General features: G+C 50.3%; 1 protein-coding gene across 2 annotated transcripts in view; it reads right to left on the reverse strand.

The window, feature by feature from the left end:
- SLC39A11 (solute carrier family 39 member 11) overlaps nt 1-19,526 on the reverse strand; it is a 277,378-nt gene extending 257,852 nt beyond the window's left edge. For both annotated transcript variants that reach the window (XM_065909066.1, XM_065909065.1), the window contains exons 1-3: nt 19,417-19,526; nt 15,105-15,223; nt 9,815-9,853 (exon numbers count right to left, since the gene is read on the reverse strand). In XM_065909066.1, the coding sequence (XP_065765138.1) occupies nt 9,815-9,853; nt 15,105-15,212 (147 nt within the window). In that variant the 5' untranslated portion in view covers nt 15,213-15,223; nt 19,417-19,526. The remainder of the gene's footprint in view (nt 1-9,814; nt 9,854-15,104; nt 15,224-19,416) is intronic.
- Nucleotides 19,527-20,635: the final 1,109 nt, after the last annotated feature.

The following is a 20,635-nucleotide window of genomic DNA, read 5'->3' on the forward strand; positions in this document are numbered from 1 at the left end:
TTGAATGGCACCAGTGATTCAATGGACACGAATGTGAGCAAACTCCAGAGGATAGTGGAAGACAGAGGAGCCTGGTGGGCTATACTCCCTGGGATTGCAAAGAGTCAGACTCGACTTAGTGACTCAACAACAATAACATCAAAGGCCCCTTTTAATCTCCTGCTGGTCACTTACTTACACTCCCACCCTCTCGCTCATGGGAACAGGGAAGGATGCCCCCAAACACAGCAGAACAGGTATCCCCAAGCCCTGGCCCAGTCGACCAAGTCGGCCCAGGAGGGCAAGAAAAGGCAGAGAGAGAGCAGGAAGCAGGGGTTTCCAGGCCGTGAGAGTGAGTGGAGGCTGCCCGAGGGCGCAGGTAGGGAGGGAGAGAGGATGTGCTGAGACAGGGCGGGGGGTAACAGCGTCCGGGGTGGGGGCGCTGGGCAGGATCAAGGCCGCCCTCTCCCATATGCTTAAGCACTTGGGCTCTTCCACCGACATAATGCTGTGCGCGTCCATCACCGCAGAGAGAAGGTAATATGTACCATTTCCTCCTCCGCACGGTTTATAACCACACTGGAAATCTGAAGCATGAAATTGAAAAGAAAAAACACAAGAATAATAATAACGCTCTGTCTCCGCCCTGGGCGCTTTTCTCCTTTTTCCCTTCCTTCCCTTCCCACCTCGCCATCCCCTTCTCCTCCCCAGGGGGGGAGTCAGGATGTTGGGGGGGGGGAGGGGCCCATTGTGCTGGCACAGGATGACAGACAGCTGGGGCACAGAGCTGTCACCTCAGCTCCCTCACGTCACTCCCACCACTTCCACGCGGGGCCCAGGAACGCCAGGAGTCAGCCTGGTCCCCTGTGCTGCCTTAAGAGTCTTCTGCCTGGGCTCAGCCTGGTCTGAGGACACCCGGCTGAGACACAGAAGTTTCCTACCAGAAACAGGCCATCTGAGACCCTGAAAAAGAAAACCCCTTGCGGGAAGTGACAGGTGCCCCTGAGCGACGCTGCCGACTGTCCTGAGCATGGGCCTGGCTGCGGCAGGGCCGGGGCCCACACCCTCTTCCTGCTCCAGGCCACACTCTCCAGCTCACACGAGACCCCTGGGGGAGGGGGCCCCAAGTCTCACCGAGCCCACCTCGGAACGTGCCATCACTACGCTGAGCACCCACCTAAAGGGCAGTCATAGCCCCAGAATGGGCTTCCCAGGTCACTCAGTGGTAAAGAATCTCTCTCACCTGCCAATCAAGAGACGCAGGTTCGAGCCCTGGGTCGGGAAGATCCCCTGGAGAAGGAAATGGCAGCCCCCTCCAGCATTCTTGCCTGGAGAAGCCCATGGACAGAGGAGCCCCGCGGGCTGCAGCCCAGGGGGTCGCAACGAGTTGGACACGATGCAGTGACGAAACAGCACCGACAGCCCTAGAACAGACCAGCATCACCTCCCGGGCCACTGCCTCCCGGTGCAGGAGAAAAGCTGCAGACATAGGACGCAGGAGGCCCTGAGGCGTCCTGGCTCCCCACATCTTGAAAATTCAGACTTAAGAGAGGAGATCCAGGGACTTTCCTTGCAGTCCAGGGGTTAAGATGTCACCTTCCAAGTCCGGGAAGTACAGGTTCCACCCCTGGAGCTAGGATCCCACATGCTTCAGGGCCAAAAACCGAAACATAAGGCAGGAGCAATACTGCAACAAACTCAATAAAGACTTTTAAATTGGTCTACAGGGAGAAAAAAAAATCTTTAAAAAAACAAAAACAAGAGAGGAGATTCGCCTGAGACAACTGCCATGAAACTTCCAAGGTGGCCTGTCTGGTCCAAGTGATGCTGGGGATGGGACCTGCTCCAGGTCCACGTGGCTTCAGCATCCCCAGGGGATCACCTGGGGCCCTTCACCTCACTCAGCCTCATAAAGAGGAAAGAGACAGCTCGGGAAACAGAGCCATGATTTTTGCAGGAGTCTCATCAGAGCCCATGGCAGTGCTCATACTGTCTGTTCGGGGTCCAGCCCATTTCAGTGTGACCGAAAGACCTCACACTGAAAAATCCCCATGAGCGCATGCCAGGCTTCCCTACGCCTCAGACAACAAGAAGGGGAAAACCTAACAGCAATTGTGTGTGTGTGTGTCCGTCGCTAAGTCATGTCCGACTCTTTGCGACCCCATGGACTGCAGCACGCCAGGCTTCCCTGTCCTTCACTATCTCCCGGAGTTTGCTCAGATTCAGTTAGTAACAGCAATTATTAGTTCGTAATCTAGGATCCGTAGAGCCCGGAGTATAAAAGCCAGGCCTGGGCTTCCCTGGCGGCTCCATGGTAAAGAGTCCACCTGCCAACGCAGAAGACCCGGGTTCGATCCCTGATCTGGGAGGATCCCAAATGCCGAGGAGCAACTAAGCCCATGGGCCACAACTGTCAAGCCTGTGACCCAGAGCCCGGGAGCCGCAGCGACTGGGCCCACAGGCCACAACAGCTGGTTCCCTCGCACCCGAGATCCCGTGTCCCCAACAAGAGAAGCCACCCCACGCTGCACATAGAGAGGAGCCCCTACTCGCTACAACTAGAGAAAAGCAATGCAGACCCCGTGCGGCCAAAAATAAATTAAAAAGTCAGTAAAATTATTTTGAAAATAAATAAAAAGCTAGGCTTTCTGAAGACCCAATTCAGTGGCTACTCCCCACGCCCTGGCCCTTCTCACTCAACTATCCACTCGAGGAGAAACCTTCCTGGTGGATCTGGCTGAAATCTCCTCCCTGAATCCCTCATATGAGGATTTAAGCCCGTTTCTTCCCATCCATTTCTCCATGGAGAAGAAGAACAGCTGGTCATCATCATCCCTCCAGACTTCGAGGCCTTCACCAGAGCACGTCATTAACTTCCAACAGTGCGACGGTTATTTGCAGAAAACGCCACTCACCACTTGCAGCACAAAAGCCGACTCAGCCAAAATCTCCCTGAGAAAAATCACATCTTTCATAAGGACCCAGCTCCCTGTGCGATTAAATAATGGATATTAAATTGCCTTTTCATGCCAGCAGTGAGCTGTTTGATTGGTGGCCTTTCTCTTCCACAGTTTCATGGTCATTTTTATTCTGCACAAGTACTTCTTTCCTTGAGAGAAAATATACACTGATGTAGAGGATCCTGGCTAGTTTAAACCTCACAAATAACAGCCAACAGGGCCAGAGCAAAGAAAATGAAAAAGGTGACCCTCGATGTTTTCTCACTTGGATGAAAGGTTATTAGACTGCAAGTTTAAATTTACCATTAAATAGGTGAGTAGGGAAATAGGTGGACCAGAAATGGACTGAAACACTTTGTAATTGCTTGACAACAAAAAGAGACACGCTAGCTTCTGTGGAAACTCACCCCTTCAGACATGCAGATCCAGGAAGTTCTTAAGGAACCATCCCTTCCAACACCCCCAGACCCCAGCAGATTCAGCTGAGGTCCAGGATGACTGAGGAGCCTCCCCAAGGTCACAGAGCTCAATGCGGACAGTCCCCGACTTCTCATCTGGGTTTCGTCCTAGCTCCGTGCCATCTAGCATTTTTTAATTCTGGATAAGTAATTTACTCTCTATGGTTCTGTTTCTTGTCTGTAAAATAGAGGCGGCCGGACTGGACATCATCTAGGAGACATTGAGCTTTAACAGTTGGGACTCAACAGTCAGAGCGTGGGTTCAAACCCCAGCTCTGCTCCCTGAAGACATGGAAGCAACCTGAAGGTCCAAAAACAGATGAATGGATAAAGAAGATGTGCTACATATATACAGTGGAATACCGCTCAGTCACAGAAAAGACGGAAGTCGTGCCGCTGGCAGCAACATGGGAGCAACTGGGGATGATCAGACTCAGTGAGAGGTAAGTCAGAAAGATAAAGACCAAACGATATCACTGACGTGTGGGATCTAAAGCAGGACACAAATGAGCTTATCTGCAAAACAGGAACAGAGGCACAGAGACACAGGGAGTGGACTCGCGGTTGCCAAAGGGGATGGGGAGGGGCGGGGCGGAGAGGGAGCGTGGGAAGAAGAGAGGGGAACTCTTATGCACAGAGCTGATAAGCGGCAGGGTCCTCCTGCACAGCACCGGGAAATACATTCAATACCCTGTGAATGAACCATAATGGAAAAGAATATGAAAAAGAACATACATGTGCGTAAGTAAATCACTTTTCTGTAGAGCAGAAATTAACACAACACTGTAAGTCGACTATAAAGTTCTTAAAGTAACAATTAAAAAAATCAAATGCTTTCATGTCAAGTTTAAAGAGTCACTAAATATGTAAATTCTGGCATGTAAATATCAATGTGCTTATATAAAACTATTTCATCAGTCGTTTAAATGGACCCACTAGGATCTAAGCAGCATAGGAGGGAATTCCCTGGCCGTCCAGTGGTTAGGACATGGTGCTTTCATTGCTGAGAGCCACGTTAAATCCCCACTTGGGGAGCTAAGGTCCCAAAACCCCTGAAGCCAAAAAAATTTCATTAACTAACTAAATAAAAATAAACAGCATAGGGATTTGAGTCTCCCTGTTATCCACTTAAAAATGTACACAAATTAAGTTGTGTGTTTATGTCTTATGTATTTTTCTGTTCCAGGGTTATATTCTACATACAAAAACACAAGAGCCAGCTCTTCTTCAAAAGTCAAAAAATGTACACCATTCTTTCTTCTCCTTGATTTGTATATCAATGCCGTTTCCCCACCTAGTTTTATCCTAGAGCAACTTATATTTCTTCCTAGAAAGTCTATTATTGGTTTCTTTCTCATACTGGTTTGCAATAAAACATCTATGCACATTTCAATTTAATTTTTTTTTAAATTTCCCATGAGCCCAGAGTTCTAACTGCTTAAATAACAATTTCCTGGATTGAATGACTATTAAAACTATTAGTGGTTGAGAACAGATTCATAACAGCAAAAACTTAATATACCATTTCATAATTATTAGATACTCAAGTCTAATAATATTTATTCTTGGAAATACTTATTTTCAAGGATGAGCCTTTTTCTAATTTTTTCAGTTTTCATTCATATATCTGTGAATAAACATTAAGTGGTTACTGCTAGAATAAGACAGGGTTAAGCATCAATTTTATTTCCAGTTTTCTATGAGTTTTTTTTTCTTACAGTAAACAAGGAAAATGTATTCATGTAAAGAAGATAGAAAAAACAAATATTTTGTTCTAATACTGTCATTTTTTTTTTAATCTACCTAGTTGGTTATCCTGGGTCTCAGGGGTGGCAAGAGGCATCTTTAGTGATAGCATCTGGGATCTAGTTCCCTGAACAGGGATTGAACCTGGGCTCCCTGCACGGGGAGCACAGAGTCTTAGCCACTAGACCGCCAGGGAATTTTGTTCTTTGAACTCTATCTAAGAAGGCCCCAAATCGCAGAGCAGTTCAGTTCAATTCAGTTCAGTCACTCAGTTGTGTCCAACTCTTTGCGACCCCATGGACTGCAGCACGCCAGGCCTCCCTGTCCATCACCAACTCCTAGAGTTTACTCAAACTCATGTCCATTGAGTCAGTGACGCCATCCAACCATCTCATCCTCTGTCGTCCCCTTCTCCTCCGGCCCTCAGTCTTTCCCAGCATCAGGGTTTTTTCCAACGAGTCAGTTCTTCATATCATGTGACCAAAGTATTGGAGTTTCAGCTTCAGCATCAGTCCTTCCAGCACGGTCCACAAGGGAAATCTACATTAAAGGATTGGATTTCTTTCTCTCTTTCTTTTGGCCACACCATGTGGCTTTCGGGATGTTATTTCCCTGAAAGGACAGTATCTGAATTGCTAAAGGATTTGCATCCAGTAATCAGTGATTCGAGTCCTTTATCATCTCCACCCCAGCATCCACACACCAAGGGGCCCTCCGTCCGTGCGTGGAGATGCTGCTACTCAGAGGCACGGAACCAAGGCAAGAGAGCATCTTCCTTTGATAAAGCAGGAGAGGACGGCTGTGTCGGGGAAGGTGGGAAGGCACAATCTGCCTCGGGAGATTCTCGGGCAGAGCAGTTTGGCAAAGGTGAGCTGCTGAGGACATGGGACACTGATTTTTGCGACCACTCTCCATGCCCCATGGAACACCTAGGATGCTCCCACAGACTCTGATCTCAGAGTTGCTGGCTTGCAGGACTTTCGGGAGGTGCCACCCTCAGGCCAGGTTTTGCAGATCACAGAACTACAAAAACAGGACCAAGGAACCAAATTTGACTCAACGGAAAGGGGAAAGCACGTATTAATGTGCCTGCTAATGCGACTGATGACACTGAAAAATGAAGTCACCAGGTCAGTAGGTGCCCAACATGCTACTGGAGAAGAGTGGAGAAGTAACTCCATAAAGAATGAACAGACGGAGCCAAAGCAAAAACAACGCCCAGGTGTGGATGTGACTGGTGATGGAAGTAAAGTCTGATGCTGTAAAAAGTAATATTGCATAGGAACCTGAAATGTAAGGTCCATGAATCAAGGCACATTGGAAGTGGTCAAGCAGGAGACGGCAAGAGTGAACATTGACATTTTAGAAATCAGTGAACTGAAATGGGCTGGAATGGGTGAATTTAATTCAGGCAACCATTATATCTATTACTGTGGGCAAGAAGCCCTTAGAAGAAATGGAGCAGCCATCATAGTCAACAAAAGAGTCTGAAATGCAGTACTTGGGTACAATCTCAAAAATGACAGCATGATCCCTGATCACTTCCAAGGCAAACCATTCAATATCACAGTAATCCAAGTCTGTGCCCCGACCAGTAATGCTGAAGAAGCTGAAGTTGGAAGGTTCTATGAAGACCTACAAGACCTTCCAGAACTAACACCCAAAAAGATGTCCTTTTCATCACAGGGGACTGGAATGCAAAAGTAGGAAGTCAAGAAATACCTGGAATAACAGGCAAATTTGGGCCTGGAGTACAGAATGAAGCAGGGCAAAGGCTAGCAGAGTTCTGCCAAGAGAACACACAGGTCATAGCAAACATCCTCTTCCAACAACACAAGAGAAGACTCTATGCATGGACATCACCAGAGGTCAATACTGAAATCAGATTATATTCTTTGCAGCCAAAGATGGAGAAGCTCTATACAGTCAGCAAAAAACAAGACCTATACAGTCAGCAAAAACAAGACCAGGAGATGATTGTGGCTCAGATCATGAACTACTTATTCCAAAATTCAGACTTAAATTGAGAAAAGTAGGGAAAACCACTAGATCATTCAGGTATGACCTAAATCAAATACCTTACGATTATACAGTGGAAGTGACAAATAGATTCAAGGGATTAGATCTGATAGACAGAGTGCCTGAAAAACTATGGACAGAGGTTCATGACATTGTATAGGAGGCAGTGATCAAGACTATCCCCAAGAAAAAGAAAAGAAAAATGGCAAAATGGTTGTCTGAGGAGGCCTTACAAATAGCTGAGAAAAGAAGATAAGCTAAAGGCAAAGGAGAAAAGGAAAGATATTCCCATTTGAATGCAGAGTTCCAAAGAATGGCAAGCTAAGAAAGTCTTCCTCCGTGATCAATGCAAAGAAATAGAGGAAAACAATAGAATGGGAAAGATTAGAGGTCTCGTCAAGAAAATTAGAGATACCCAGGGAACATTTCATGTAAAGATGGGTTCGATAAAGGACAGAAATGGTATGGACCTAACAGAAGCAGAAGATGTTAAGAAGAGGTGGCAAGAATACACAGAAGAACTATACAAAAAATATCTTCATGACCCAGATAACCACGATGGTGTGATCACTCACTTAGAGCCAGACATCCTGGATTGCAAAGTCAAGTGGGCCTTAAGAGGCATCACTACGAACAAAGCTAGTGGAGGTGATGGAATTCCAGTTGAACCATTTCAAATCCTAAAAGGTGATGCTGTGAAAGTGCCACACTCAATATGCCAGCAAATTTGGAAAATTCAGCAGTGGCCACAGGACTGGAAAAGGTCAGTTTTCATTCTAATCCCAAAGAAAGGCAATCCCAAAGAAAGGCAATCCCAAAGAATGTTCAAACTATTGCACAATTGCACTCATCTCATACACTAACAAAGTCATGCTCAAAATTCTTCAAGCTAGGCTTCAACAATACAGGAACTGAGAACTTCCAGATGTTCAAGCTGGATTTAGAAAAGGCAGAGGGACCAGAGAGCAAATTGCCAACATCCTCTGGATCATCGAAAAAACAACAGAATTCCAGAAATACATCTACTCTGCTTTATTGATTATGCCAAAGCCTTTGACTGTATGGATCACAACAAATTGTGGAAAATTCTTCAAGAAATGGGAATATCAGACCACCTGACCTGCCTCTTGAGAAATCTATATGCAGCTCAGGAAGCAACAGTTAGAACTGGACATGGAGCAACAGACTGGTTCCAAATAGGGAAAGGAGTTCGTCAAGGCTGTATATTGTCACCCTGCTTATTTAACTTAGATGAAGAGCTCATCTTGTGAAATGCCAGGCTGGATGAGGCACAAGCTGGAATCAAGATTGCTGGGAGAAATATCAATAACCTCGGATATGCAGATGACACCACCCTTATGGCAGAAAGTGAAGAGGCGCTAAGAGCATCTTGATGAAACTGAAAGAGGAGAGTGAAAAAGTTGGCTTAAAACTCAACATTCAAAGAATTAAGATGGGATCACAAAGTGTCAGACACGACTGAGTGGCTGAACGGAACTGAATGTGACTGATGAGATTGGAATACACAGCACCGCAAGGAGGTATTCATGCCTGGAGAATGGGATCGCACTGAGTGAGCCTCTAGGTCTGCCTCCCAGTTTACGGGAGACCTAGGGGAAAGAGGAACAAGTTCAACAGCACCATAAGTAGGCAACCCGCCAAGGTCAGAACGTGGGACATCCTACAGACCAAGAGTCCAGCTTCTCTAACAAATTACTAGGAGTGGGGGTGGAAATGATGGGGTGGGGGAGACTACTGCTAAAGAATAAAAGAGACTGAAAATACTCAATACAAACTCAAGGCTGCTCCCTGGTGGTCCGGTGGTTAGGACTTGACGCTTTCACTGCCAAGGCCCAGGTTTGATCCCTGGTCAGGGAACTAAGGCCCAGTAAGCCTTGAGGCACGCCCCAGAAAAAGGAAACATATTCAATATGAAGATCTTGTTTGGATCATGATTCTAACAAAACAATTTTAGGAGACACCTTTGAAAAACACAGAGGAAGTCTGAATGTGAAGTCAAATACTGGATACTAATAAGGAAATATCAATTTTGGTAGGTGTGATAATACCATGCTGATTATATTTTTTTTTAATCATTCAGTTAGAGTTGTGTATTGAATTTCCAAGTGAAATTATATGATGTCTGAGATTTGCTTTTATAAAACATTCTCTCTCCCAAGTATACTGGACGGCGGGAGGTGGGGGGGGGGCGCGGGGGGATATGTTAAATGAGTTTAGCAAAATGTCACTAATGATTGAAGTTGAGCTGTGGTACCTGGGGTACATCATGGGATTCTCTCCACTTTTTTACATGTTTGAAAATACCCATAATATAAGATCTTATGGGGGATGAGAAGGAAGGAAAGAGCATATTTGATTAGTGCCAACAGAGCTCTGTGCTAAGCCCTCCCTAAATATATATACCTCACTTGAATACTTATTTACCAGTCCTGAGACAGCTGCCAACAAGCCTCTTTCTCAGTCTAAGGAGAGGCAGCGGCACTCCCCTTGCTGGATGCAAACAGGGTCAGCGATCAGAGGGAGCCACTGGTAACTGGAGATCACAAAGGGGAGGCTAGAAATACCCCTTGGCAGAGAAACAACAGAGGAAACATTCTCCACTCAGATCCCTCCCACCATGCGCTGACTTACCCCTGCAGCAAAGCCAAGGCTTCCATCTAAGATCCGCCTCTGAAAATGAAAACAAGATGTTTCAGTTTCTAAGAAACGTTTCATGGGATAGGAGGCAATCATAAGCCTAAGAAAGCCACATGAATAAAGACAAGCCCAAGCTGGAGCTTGCAAATCTATCTGGAACCGTGGACCCGAGTCTTTATAAAATGAGCCAAGAGTCAGGGGAAAAAAATAATTTTTTTAAACCTTCCATCCATTCCACAACCAATCGGAGCCTTCATTCAGCATGACCCTCGGCTTGCACCGGTCTGTGTGTTTTACGTCTTTCTCAGCGCTCCCTGTGAACTACGGCCATAAACCTTTAGTAAGGAGCTGGTATAAAGTTGGAAATTGACAACTGCTCACAACGAGCACGTGCACCAACCAAAATCCTCCCACACTGCAGGTGGGCGTACAAGCTGGTCCAGCCACTTTGGAAAGTGAACCTTCATCAGCATGCCCTATGACCCAGCAGTGAGGGCCATGTGTAACTTCCAACAGAAACACACACTCGGATTCAGCGGACTTGTGGGCAAAAATGCTTTTTATGGCACTGCTTGTGAGAGCCGAGACTCAAAACTACCCAGAGGTCCACCAACAGCAAAATGGAGAGGTCACGAGCACGTCCACACACGGAGAACACCATGTAGAAATGAGAACAGGCATCGGCATCAGTAAATGGGAAAGCGTGAACGGGAAAGTCGCTCAGTCGTGTCCAACTCTGTGTGACCCCATGGACTGCAGTCCATGGGATTCTCCAGGTCAGAATGCTGCAGTGGGTAGCCTTTCCCATCTCCAGGGGATCTTCCCAACCCAGGGATCGAACCCAGGTCTACCACATGGCAGGCAGACTCTTTACCAGCTGAGCCACAAGGGAAGCCCAAGAATACTAGAATGCATTGCCTATCCTGTCTCCAGCAGCTCTTCCCGACCCAGGAATGCAACCAGGGTCTCCTGCATTGCAGGCAGATTCTTTACCAGCTGAGCAATAAATAGGGTGAAATCAGCCAGACGCAGAAGAGCATACACTACACAACACCCTCAACGAAACAGAGAAAACGAGACCCTGCTGTTGGAGACCAGGAGAGGGGCTGCCCCTGGAGTGGAGCAGGAGGCTGGGGTGAAAGGGGCCCTGGAAGGGCTGCTGCAGGGGGGCTCAGGGGTTCAGTTCAGTTCAGTTCAGTCGCTCAGTCGTGTCTGACTCTTTGCGACCCCATGAACTGCAGCACGCCAGGCCTCCCTGTCCATCACCAACTCCCACAGTTTACCCAAACTCATCTCCATTGAGTCGGTGATGCCATCCAACCATCGCATCCTCTGTCGTCCCCTTCTCCTCCTGTCTTCAATCTTTCCAAGCATCAGGGTCTTTTCAAATGAGTCACCTCTTTGCATCAGGTGGCCAAAGTTGGAGTTTCAGCCTCAACATCAGTCCTTCCAATGAACACCCAGGACTGATCTCCTTTAGGATGGACTGGTTGGATCTCCTTGCAGTCCAAGGGACTCTCAAGAGTCTTCTCCAACACCACAGTTCAAAAGCATCAATTCTTTGGTGCTCAGCTTTCTTTATAGTCTGACTCTCACATCCACACATGACCACTGGAAAAACCATAACCTTGACTAGATGGACCTTTGTTGGCAAAGTAATGTCTCTGCTTTTCAATACGCTGTCTAGGTTGATCATAGCTTTTCTTCCAAGGAGCAAGCGCCTTTTAATTTCATGCCTGCAGTCACCATCTCTAGTGATTTTGGAGCCCAAAAATAAAGTCTGTCACAGTTTCCATTGTTTCCCCATCTACTTGCCGTGAAGTGATGGGACCAGATGCCATGGTCTTAATTCTTTGAATATTGAGTTTTAAGCCAACTTTTTCACTCTCCTCTTTCACTTTCATCAAGAGGCTTTTTAGTTCCTCTTCACTTTCTGCCATAAAGGTAGTGTCATCTGCATATCTGAGGTTATTGATATTTCTCCCAGAAATCTTGATTCCAGCTTGTGCTTCATCCAACCCAGCATTTCTCATGGTGTACTCTTCATATAAGTTAAATAAACAGGGTGACAATATACAGCCTTGACGAACTCCTTTCCCTATTTGAAACCAGTGTGTTGCTCCATGTCCAGTTCTAACTGTCGCTAGAACTCTTGAGTTTTTCTAGAACTCTTGCTTTTTTGATGTTCCAGCGGATGTTGGCAATTTGATCTCTGGTTCCTCTGCCTTTTCTAAAACCAGCTTGAACATCTGGAAGTTCATGGTTCACGTATTGCTGAAGCCTGACTTGGAGAATTTTGAGCATTACTTTACTAGCGTATGAGATGAGTGCAATTGTGCGGTAGTCTGAGCTTTCTTTGGCGTTGCCTGTCAGGAGTTGGGGGGAATCCTATTCTAGTACTTGATCTGGGCGCTATTTCCATGGACACTGGTGAAAAGTCAGCAAGCTGTACACTTAGGAAATGTGCATTTTCCCTTCTTTAAATTATTTATCTATTTTTGGGGGTGCTGGGTCTTCATTGCTGCACGTGGGTGTTCTCTAGTTGTGACAAGCGAGGGCTGCTCTCTGCTGTGGTCAGCGGCTTCTCATCGCAGCGGCTTCTCTTGTGGCTCGAGGGCTCCAGAGCTCGGGCTCAGCAGCTGGAGTGCATGGGCTTAGTTGATCTTCCCGCACCGGGGATCGAACCCGTGTCCCCTGCATTGGCAGGTGGGTTCCTAACCACTGGACCACCAGGGAGGCCCATGAAACGTGCATTTTTCTACATGCACTGTATTTTTCAGTAAAAAGCTTTTCTTTTTAAGGAGGGACCTAAGTTATACAATCTCTGGTCACATGGACACACTTGTTATTGTTCAGTCATAAACTAATTGTCCAGCTGTTGGGGACTGGCTAAATAAACTGCAGTGCATTTTTATGGTGGGATGTTCTACAGCTATCTAAGTAACTAATCAAAATAGTCAAAAAACCATTTAGACTTAGGGAGGGGTGCCTATGACATCCAGTGAAAAATGCTCATTTTAAAACTTCATAATTTGATACTCATTATGTAAAGAAAACAGATATGTCTGTATTTGTATACTCAAATACAGCCAAATAAATTTGAACAAATATTTCAGTTTTCCTTTCAGAAAAATGGGATCGAGAAACATTTTTATTCTTTCTTTCGGCTTCTCCACATTTTCTGAGTTCCCAACAATTACAATATGATTTTTTTTTCAATCAAGAAAATGAATTTGGGTGACTTTCCTGGTGGTCCAGTGGCTAGGACTCTGCGCTCCCAAGGCAGGGGGCCTGGGTTCGACCCCTGGTCAGGGAACTAGATCCCACATGCCTCAACTAAGACACAGTGCTGCCAAATAAACAAATACTTTTTTAAAAAAGAAAATGAATTTCTAATGAAGTTGAGCCACTGTTGATAGCAGCGGAGGGTAGATAGCTGAGTGTCCATCATCCTCAGGGACCCTCACTGAAGCCCCTATATCAGCTGGGTGAAAACTGGGGTTCGCCGGGGCAGGAGGAGAAGAGCTTGCCTCTGGGTACTCCGGTCCACGGATGGCTTTATCCCCTCACGTCTGGCCCTTCCCACCTCTCTGGCACGGCTCCTGTGCAGAGAAGGCTCACCTAGCCCACCTGAGCCTGCTCCCTCTAGAAGGCCCTGCTTTCCAGGCTGGTCCTTGGCTGGCTCCTGGGAAGCTGGCCCTGGCACTGCTCCCCCATCCCTGACCAATAAGGGCGGGTCGCTGTGCCGGCTTCACAAACCACGTGATTTGTGTGGACACCTGCTTTCCTTCTGAGGGCCTGGGATTTGGGTTGCGGCTCAGATGCCTCTGTGGCCAGCCCCCAGTAAAGACCTTGAGGACCGAGCCTGTGCTGGGCCTCCCTGGGCAGACACATCATCCCCATGTTACCGCGCTGTCATTGCTGGAGAAGGAGCATGCTCTGTGCCCCCTTGTGGAAGGAAGGGGGTGTCAGACCCCAAACCTGTGCACAGATCTCCCCAGACCCTGACTGTCTCTCTCGCCGAAGCTGTTGTGTCCTTTCGCTGTCATAGACCTTAGCGACGAGGACGTGGCTCAGCCATGTGCCGAGTGCCACGAGCCCGCCTAGTGAATCACGGCATCTGTGAGTGGTCCTGGGGACCCCCGACGCGCCTCTGCACAGAGAAGTGTCTCAGCCATTTCTCCTACTGACCTGGGGGCGACGCCAACGGGAGACAGATTAGGGGCTCTCAGCTCCCAGGGGAGCGGGCACCTCTGTGATGGCTTCTCCCTTCTGAGTGGCCCCCATGGCACCAACCGGGGTCACTCGGGGCCTGTGGACTTCCACTCAGGCCTCTGCGGCCAGCCGCCCAGCCAGAGCCCAGCTCTTCCGACTCAGATCTCAGCTTGTGAACACAACTGAAACTGGGGAAGATGGAAACGTGGGCTGCTCTACCCCAGAAGGGTTCAAGGGCGGGACCCCAGAGGACCGCAGCTGTCGGGAGGCGGTTGGGCACTGGGTCGCCTGTCGACAGTAGCCTGGGGCCCCGACCAGTCTCCGCAGGCTCCCAGCCCACTTCCTGGGACATCAGCCCTGCGGTACAGGACCTGACACGAGGGGGCCCTGGTCGGCGGCTTCCCGGGTCTCTCCGGGGGTCTGCTTCGCTCCTCCACTGCGTGCCAGCTTGCCACACCTGCCCTGCCCGCGCCCCGAGCACGGTGGGCACGGGGACTCTGCCTTCATCCGAACGCTGAGGGCGACGGCCCCCGGCGTGGACTCGGGCGGCCGAGGCTGGAGAAGAGGCAGGAACTCCAGGCACAGGGGGCAGGCGTGGGCTGGGGAGGGGCGGGGAGGGTGTGTGGAGTGTACACGGAGGGGGGTCTGGGAGATGCAGGGGCGCAGGGGGTGGGGTGGGGTCTTTAGGGGCCTGGGGGGGCGGGGGGCAGGTCTGTGTGTGTTCATCCCAAAGGGGGCGAGGGAGGAGACGAAGAGCCTAGAAATGGGCTAAAGAGGACAGAGCCATCAGCCTTGCTTTTTCCCAGGGTCTTTTCCACCCCTCGAGGTCACAGGGCGGGGGGGACACACCTCACACACATTGCCACCTGCTCCAGGCCCGAGAGAACCGAGGCGGTGGAGAGAAATCAGGCGGGGACTCGGAAAGGCCAAAAAACTGGGCATCAGGAAGGGGGAAACAGAGGACCCGTGAGCTCTCAGCCAGGGGGCTGGAGGGGCGAGGGAAGGAAAGGGGCAGAGTTCACGACAAAGGGCCCCCCGCGAACCCCCGAACCAAAGCGAGGCAACTCACCTGTCCGCTAGAGAAGACGAACACGAGGGCCGCCCCGGCCGCCGTCAACCCCCAGGTGAAGAAGGTCCCCAGCAGGGCCTGGGACACCGGGCTGTGGCCGTGGAGCATGCTGGATACGGCTGTGTGCAGAGGAGCAGAGAGGCTCAGTGCCCGTGGTCCTTCCCCGGGACGTGCACGCGCTAAGGGGCCCCCACGTCTGGGCGGCCCAGCTAAGGCTGGGCGGCTTCACCCCAGCTGATCCCAGGTATCGGGAACCATCCGGCTCCAAAAGGAGAGGCCTGGGGACGCCCAGGGAGACACGGGGGGAGTACAGGCCACGAAGAAGGGACGACACTGGGAAACAGTTCCAAAAATGTGCAAAGAATGTGAATTACTTAGCCTGGAGGGAGAAAGCCTGGGAGGGTCTGACCGCAGCCTTCCGGCATGTTCTACCCGTTTGGCCTGAGCCTGCCTATCATCCATCATCGGTCGAGTCTCCTCCGAGCACAGGTTGACCAGCTCGGATGCCCTCCTGAAGCTCTTCCACCCAAAGAAAGTGTCGGTCGCTTAGTCGTGTCCAGCTGTCTGTGACTCCATGGACTGCAGCCCGCCAGGCTCCTCTGTCCCTAGGATTTCCCGGGCAAGAACACTGGAGAGGGTAGCCATTCCCTTCTCCAGGGGATCTTTCTGACCCAGGGATCGAACCCGCGTCTCCTGCACTGCAGGCAGATTCTTTACTGTCTGAGCCACTAGGGAAGCCCAATCAAACTTTCGACAGCTCTCGGGAGCAGTTCTCATGGCAGCTCCCGTGCCCGCCAAGGATTCCCTCCATCAGTTGACTGTCAACTCACCCAACGTAGCCGCCAAGGATTCCCTCCATCAGCTGACTGTCAACTCACCCAACAACTCTTCAACCACGGCACCCTGCAAGGGCACTGTGTTCCAGCTCAACCCTGTTATTCGCGGTACCTTCCACAAGCCCCAGATGGTCCTGCTCCAAGTCTCTCTTTATCCGGCTTCCTCCCAGTATCCAGCCATCAGACCCAGAGCATCCTCTGTTAACGCCAACTTCAATGCCATGATTCCCTGACCCTCCTCTACTCCGGTCCCAGGGCACATCTTCAGTGCTTTCTTTGTGTGGGCTTGCCTCCTTCATCTTTTACATCATTCATTGTTTAAAAATAGAGATGATGCTCTTTCACACTTGATACCCCCATAAAATAGGGTTTTGTGGCACCCCAAAACATATGTGCTGAATTGAAAAGGGCCGGCATACCTTGAATAAGCAAAGACACAGAAACAAAACCCAAGCAGCACTTCCCCCAGTCCACTGAGCATGTGCGAGCCTGCTCAGTCACTTCAGTCGTGTCCAGCTCTTTGGGACCCCATGGACTGTAACCCGCCAGGCTCCTCTGTCCGTGGGGTTCTCCAGGCAAGAATACTGGAGTGAGGTGCCATGCCTTCCCCCAGGGGATCGTCCACCCCCCACTCCCTGCTCAGGGATCGAACCAATGTCTCCTGCATTTCCTGCATTGCAGGCAGACTCTCTACCCACTGAGCCACCTGGGAGGCCCCCCCACTGAGCACTTTCACTCCCAAAGCTGAAGTTGTCCACCGCTGTCCACCATAGAAGGAAAGGGCAGTACCATTCCCTCTTGGTTCTGCTCGGTGGACCTCCTCTAGACTTGCACGCGTTCTGCATTCTAGCTCTGAAATGATCGGGAGTCACCTCACCTGTGGAAAGTTACAAGGCAGAGAAACCCACGTTTTGAAAAGCTCTGTGTGTGGTTGATACAATAAACACCGGGGCTCGAGGCCTCAATCAAAGGGCTCATTCAGCTCCCCCGATCCTCCAGCATTCACAGTGGGCTCAGCCGTGCCAGGCCCTAGTGGTCTGTGGGGAGCCAGCAGCCCTGAACCTGCAGAGCAAAAGCTGTCAGTTCTGCCTCTAACCCTGGAAGGAAACCCGGGCGGAGGGTAGATAGGCCCTATTCTGCCAAGAAGGTCAGCAAACCAGCAGGATTCGGATCTATGAAGCTGTAAGTCAGGATGAACCCAGGTAAACCCAGGTGCGCCCAGACTCAGCCAAGGTACCAAGAAACCTCAGCACAAAACAGATCTCTAGACTCAGCCTGGGTCCCCATAGTCTAAGTGGCGTTCAGGAGGAGGACTGCACCAAATAAAGAAAAAAACATTAAGAAAAACCCACCTCTTTACACATGGCATCTTGTTAAGGCACCCTAAAGAGAATGGTTTGTGCTTGTAAACTAAGACATTCGGATCGTTACACCGATCTTTGTGGATACAAGTTTCAAACAGGATCTACAAAGAAAGGCACACAGCTAGCATGTCCTCAGAACTCATCGTCCAAGACAGGTCACAACAACAACAGCAAGGAAAACAACTTTCTCTCAGCGTTGAATGTGCCTTTTAGCAACTACAGAAAAGAGGAAACCATTTACACTCACTACACGGCCAAAGGCAACGTGGGTTCTGTGGGCTGGCAAACAAGGGAGGTTGTGGATGTTCCTGGGGGCTGGTGGGAGGGGAAAACACACTTCCAGACTCTGTTTACACCCGAGCACCCTGGGATGTAAGAAAAAGAGACACAGAGAGAAGGCCAAGGCCACCGTCCTTGCCATCCCAACAGCAGCGGATTTAGCGTTGGGGATGCCAGCCCAGTGCTCCTGGGAGAAATTTCTTCCTTGCTGTTTTAAATCCTCACGACTCAGGGACTTCCCTGCTGGTCCAGTGGCTAAGACTCTGCACTCCCAGTGCAGGCAACCCAGCTTCAATCCCTGGTCAGGGAATTAGATCCCACACAACGCAACTAAGAGTTCTCACACGACAACTAAAGGTCCCGCACGCCACTTCAACGAAGACTGTGGATCCCACGTGCTGCCATTAAGACCCTGGTGCAGCCAAAATAAATAAATATTAAAAACAAAAACAAAAAACCCTCACTCCTCTAAGGGTGGTCCCAGAACCAGCAGCGCTGGGCCCCCTTAGGAGCTAAGTTAGAAATGCAGAATCTCAGGTACCACCCCAGACTTGCTGAATCAGATTTAATATTTCATAGGAGCTTCCCAGGTGGCTCTGTGGTAAAGAATCTGCCGTCAACACAGGAAGATCCTCTGGAGGAGGAAATGGCAACCCACTCCGGTGTTCTTGCCTGGGAAATCCCATGGACAGAGGAGCCTGGCGGGCCACAGTCCGTGGAGTTGCAAAGAGCCAGACACGGCTGAGCCAGGGAGCATGCTCGCACACAGCATCGCACAGACTTCCACGGGGGATGCACATCAGAGTGGAAAGCACGGATTTCCAAAACTGGAAGAACGTCCTCAAGACCGAGAGCTTAGAAAGTGAGCTCTCCTGCCCTGCAAGGGATCAGCAGGGACACCGCCACGCAAACCCGAGAGCAGCAAGTTTTCTCCAGTAGGCAGGACAGGAGAGCCTTGGGAACAGGGAAGGTCAGCCAGGGTGGCTCAAAAGCCACTTCTGCAGTGGGGCTCAGACTTCCCGGGAGCTGATATTAAATCAGACACTCGGGCCGCTCTGCGAGAGGGAAGATGATTCTCTGCCTGCTCCAGCTTGAAAAATGCCAGCACCTCCCCACATACAGCAGCACGGGGTTCCTGGCAGATAGAAGATTTCTGCCTTTTCTATCCCTTTTAAACCTGTTACCCCACTTCCAAGAGTCAGCTTCAAGAGGCTGATGGAAAAGCTGCACAGGTGTAAGGAGCTTCCCAAGACCTGCATGCCTGCCCTGACTCCAAGACTGGAACCGAGCAAAGGGATTCGGGTTTGGGTGTCTGTGACTGTGGAAACTGGTCTCTAATACCTGGCTACTCAAAGTGTGGTCCGAGGACCTGCCGACCTGGGGGTTGATGAGAAAGACACCTCCTCGGGCCTGCTGCACATTAACCAGATTCCCAGTCAAGTTCAAGGGGGTCCTGCTGATCCTCAGAGCCTGGGGGAGGGGACTTGGGGCAGCTGCACTTGTAACCAGGTCTGCTCCTGAGGGTACCCCCTCCACACACCCACTGGGAAGCGCTGAATGAAAAGGATCTTGGGGGACCACTGCCAACAGAAGGTCAACATCCGCCAGCTCGCCCTGGAGAGGGGCAGGGGGAGTGCTCCTGGCACCCCTCCCCCTCCGAGGCCACCTGCCGAGGCCACCCTGCTTCTCCTCCGACCCCCTCCTCTCCCAGGGACACCTCCTTCCAAACTGCATGTGGCTGCCCTTCCAGGCCCCGCGCTCGGCTCCCGGTGGCCCCAGACCCCGGGCCTCCAGCCCCACCGAAGGCGCCGAAGGCGAGAAGAGCCGACTCACTTCGGTGCCCTCTCAAGCCCCCTCTCCACTTCCATCAGCCCCGCAGCCGCTGCCGGTTCTCAGGCTCCACTCCCGAGTCACTTCCTGCTTCCCTCTGGGCACACGTGTCCCCGGCCACCAAGCTCCGCCCCCGCCCGCTGAAACTGGCAGATCCGGCAGGAGAATCAATTCTCTGGTTCACAACCTCTGCGGGCTCGGGAAGACACCGGGGCGGGTGGAACTGAGCGCAGCACAGCCTTTGGCAACCTTCCGTAAGCCACAGAAACCCAAGGGAACAACGTGCTGCAACACGCCGTATCATCTGTGCTGCTGTGTCTGGCAGCGTCCTGGGTGAGCAACAGAGCAGGCGGCCTGCAGTCTCCCACCATCAGCGTCATTCTCAGGGCGTCTAGCTCCGGAAGCCTGTGCAAAGGTTTTCTGTTTTGAACTAGTTGCTGCTGGTGCTCTGATTCTAGAGTCCTTCATCAAGAACCAGGGCTTTGCTCTCCTGGCCTTCTAGAAAAGGACCACAGGGTGGGATTGCTAGGTTAGCCAAAAATAAAGAGAGGATATCCAGTTAAACTTGAATGTTAGGTAAGCAACAAACAAGTTTTGAGAGAAGCCTGGCGTGCTGCAGTCCATGGGGTCGCAAAGAGTCGGACATGACTTAGTGACTGAACACACAACACATGTCCTGTGTATTCCTTCCCCAAGCAGCTCACTACTATTTGGGACATACTTCTGCTAAAAGCGTATTTCACAGCAGTTGCTTATCCGAAATTCAGGTGTAACCGGGTGTCATGTATTGTATCTGATGACCCTGCCAGAGAGCAACCAGAAACACTGTCCATAATCACAGGGGCCACAGACCAGAGGATCGGACAGAAGCAGCCCTGTCTTGTCCACAGAAGTCAGTCATGGACACTGGTGGCTACACCACATCCAGGCCCTGGGCCAGGCGCGGAAGATGGCATGGTGGCCATAGGCGGCTCTGCCCTCAGGAGATTCTTAGACACACAGCAGAGCCAGGGCAGCTCTCTCAGCTCAGGCCGCCATAAGCAAAACACCAGACCGGGTGGCTTAAACACTGGACATCCACCGTCTTACACTTCTGGAGGCTGCAAGTCCAAGACCAGTTCAAGATCAAGGGCAGGCTCGTGCCTGGTGAGGGCTCTCTTGCCCGTGCGCAGACGGCTGCCTTCCCGCTGTGTGCTCACAGGGCCTTTTCCCGGGGCAAGCA

The sequence above is a fragment of the Muntiacus reevesi genome, chromosome 18 (assembly GCF_963930625.1).
Source record: "Muntiacus reevesi chromosome 18, mMunRee1.1, whole genome shotgun sequence".
Classification (NCBI taxonomy): Eukaryota; Metazoa; Chordata; class Mammalia; order Artiodactyla; family Cervidae; genus Muntiacus; species Muntiacus reevesi.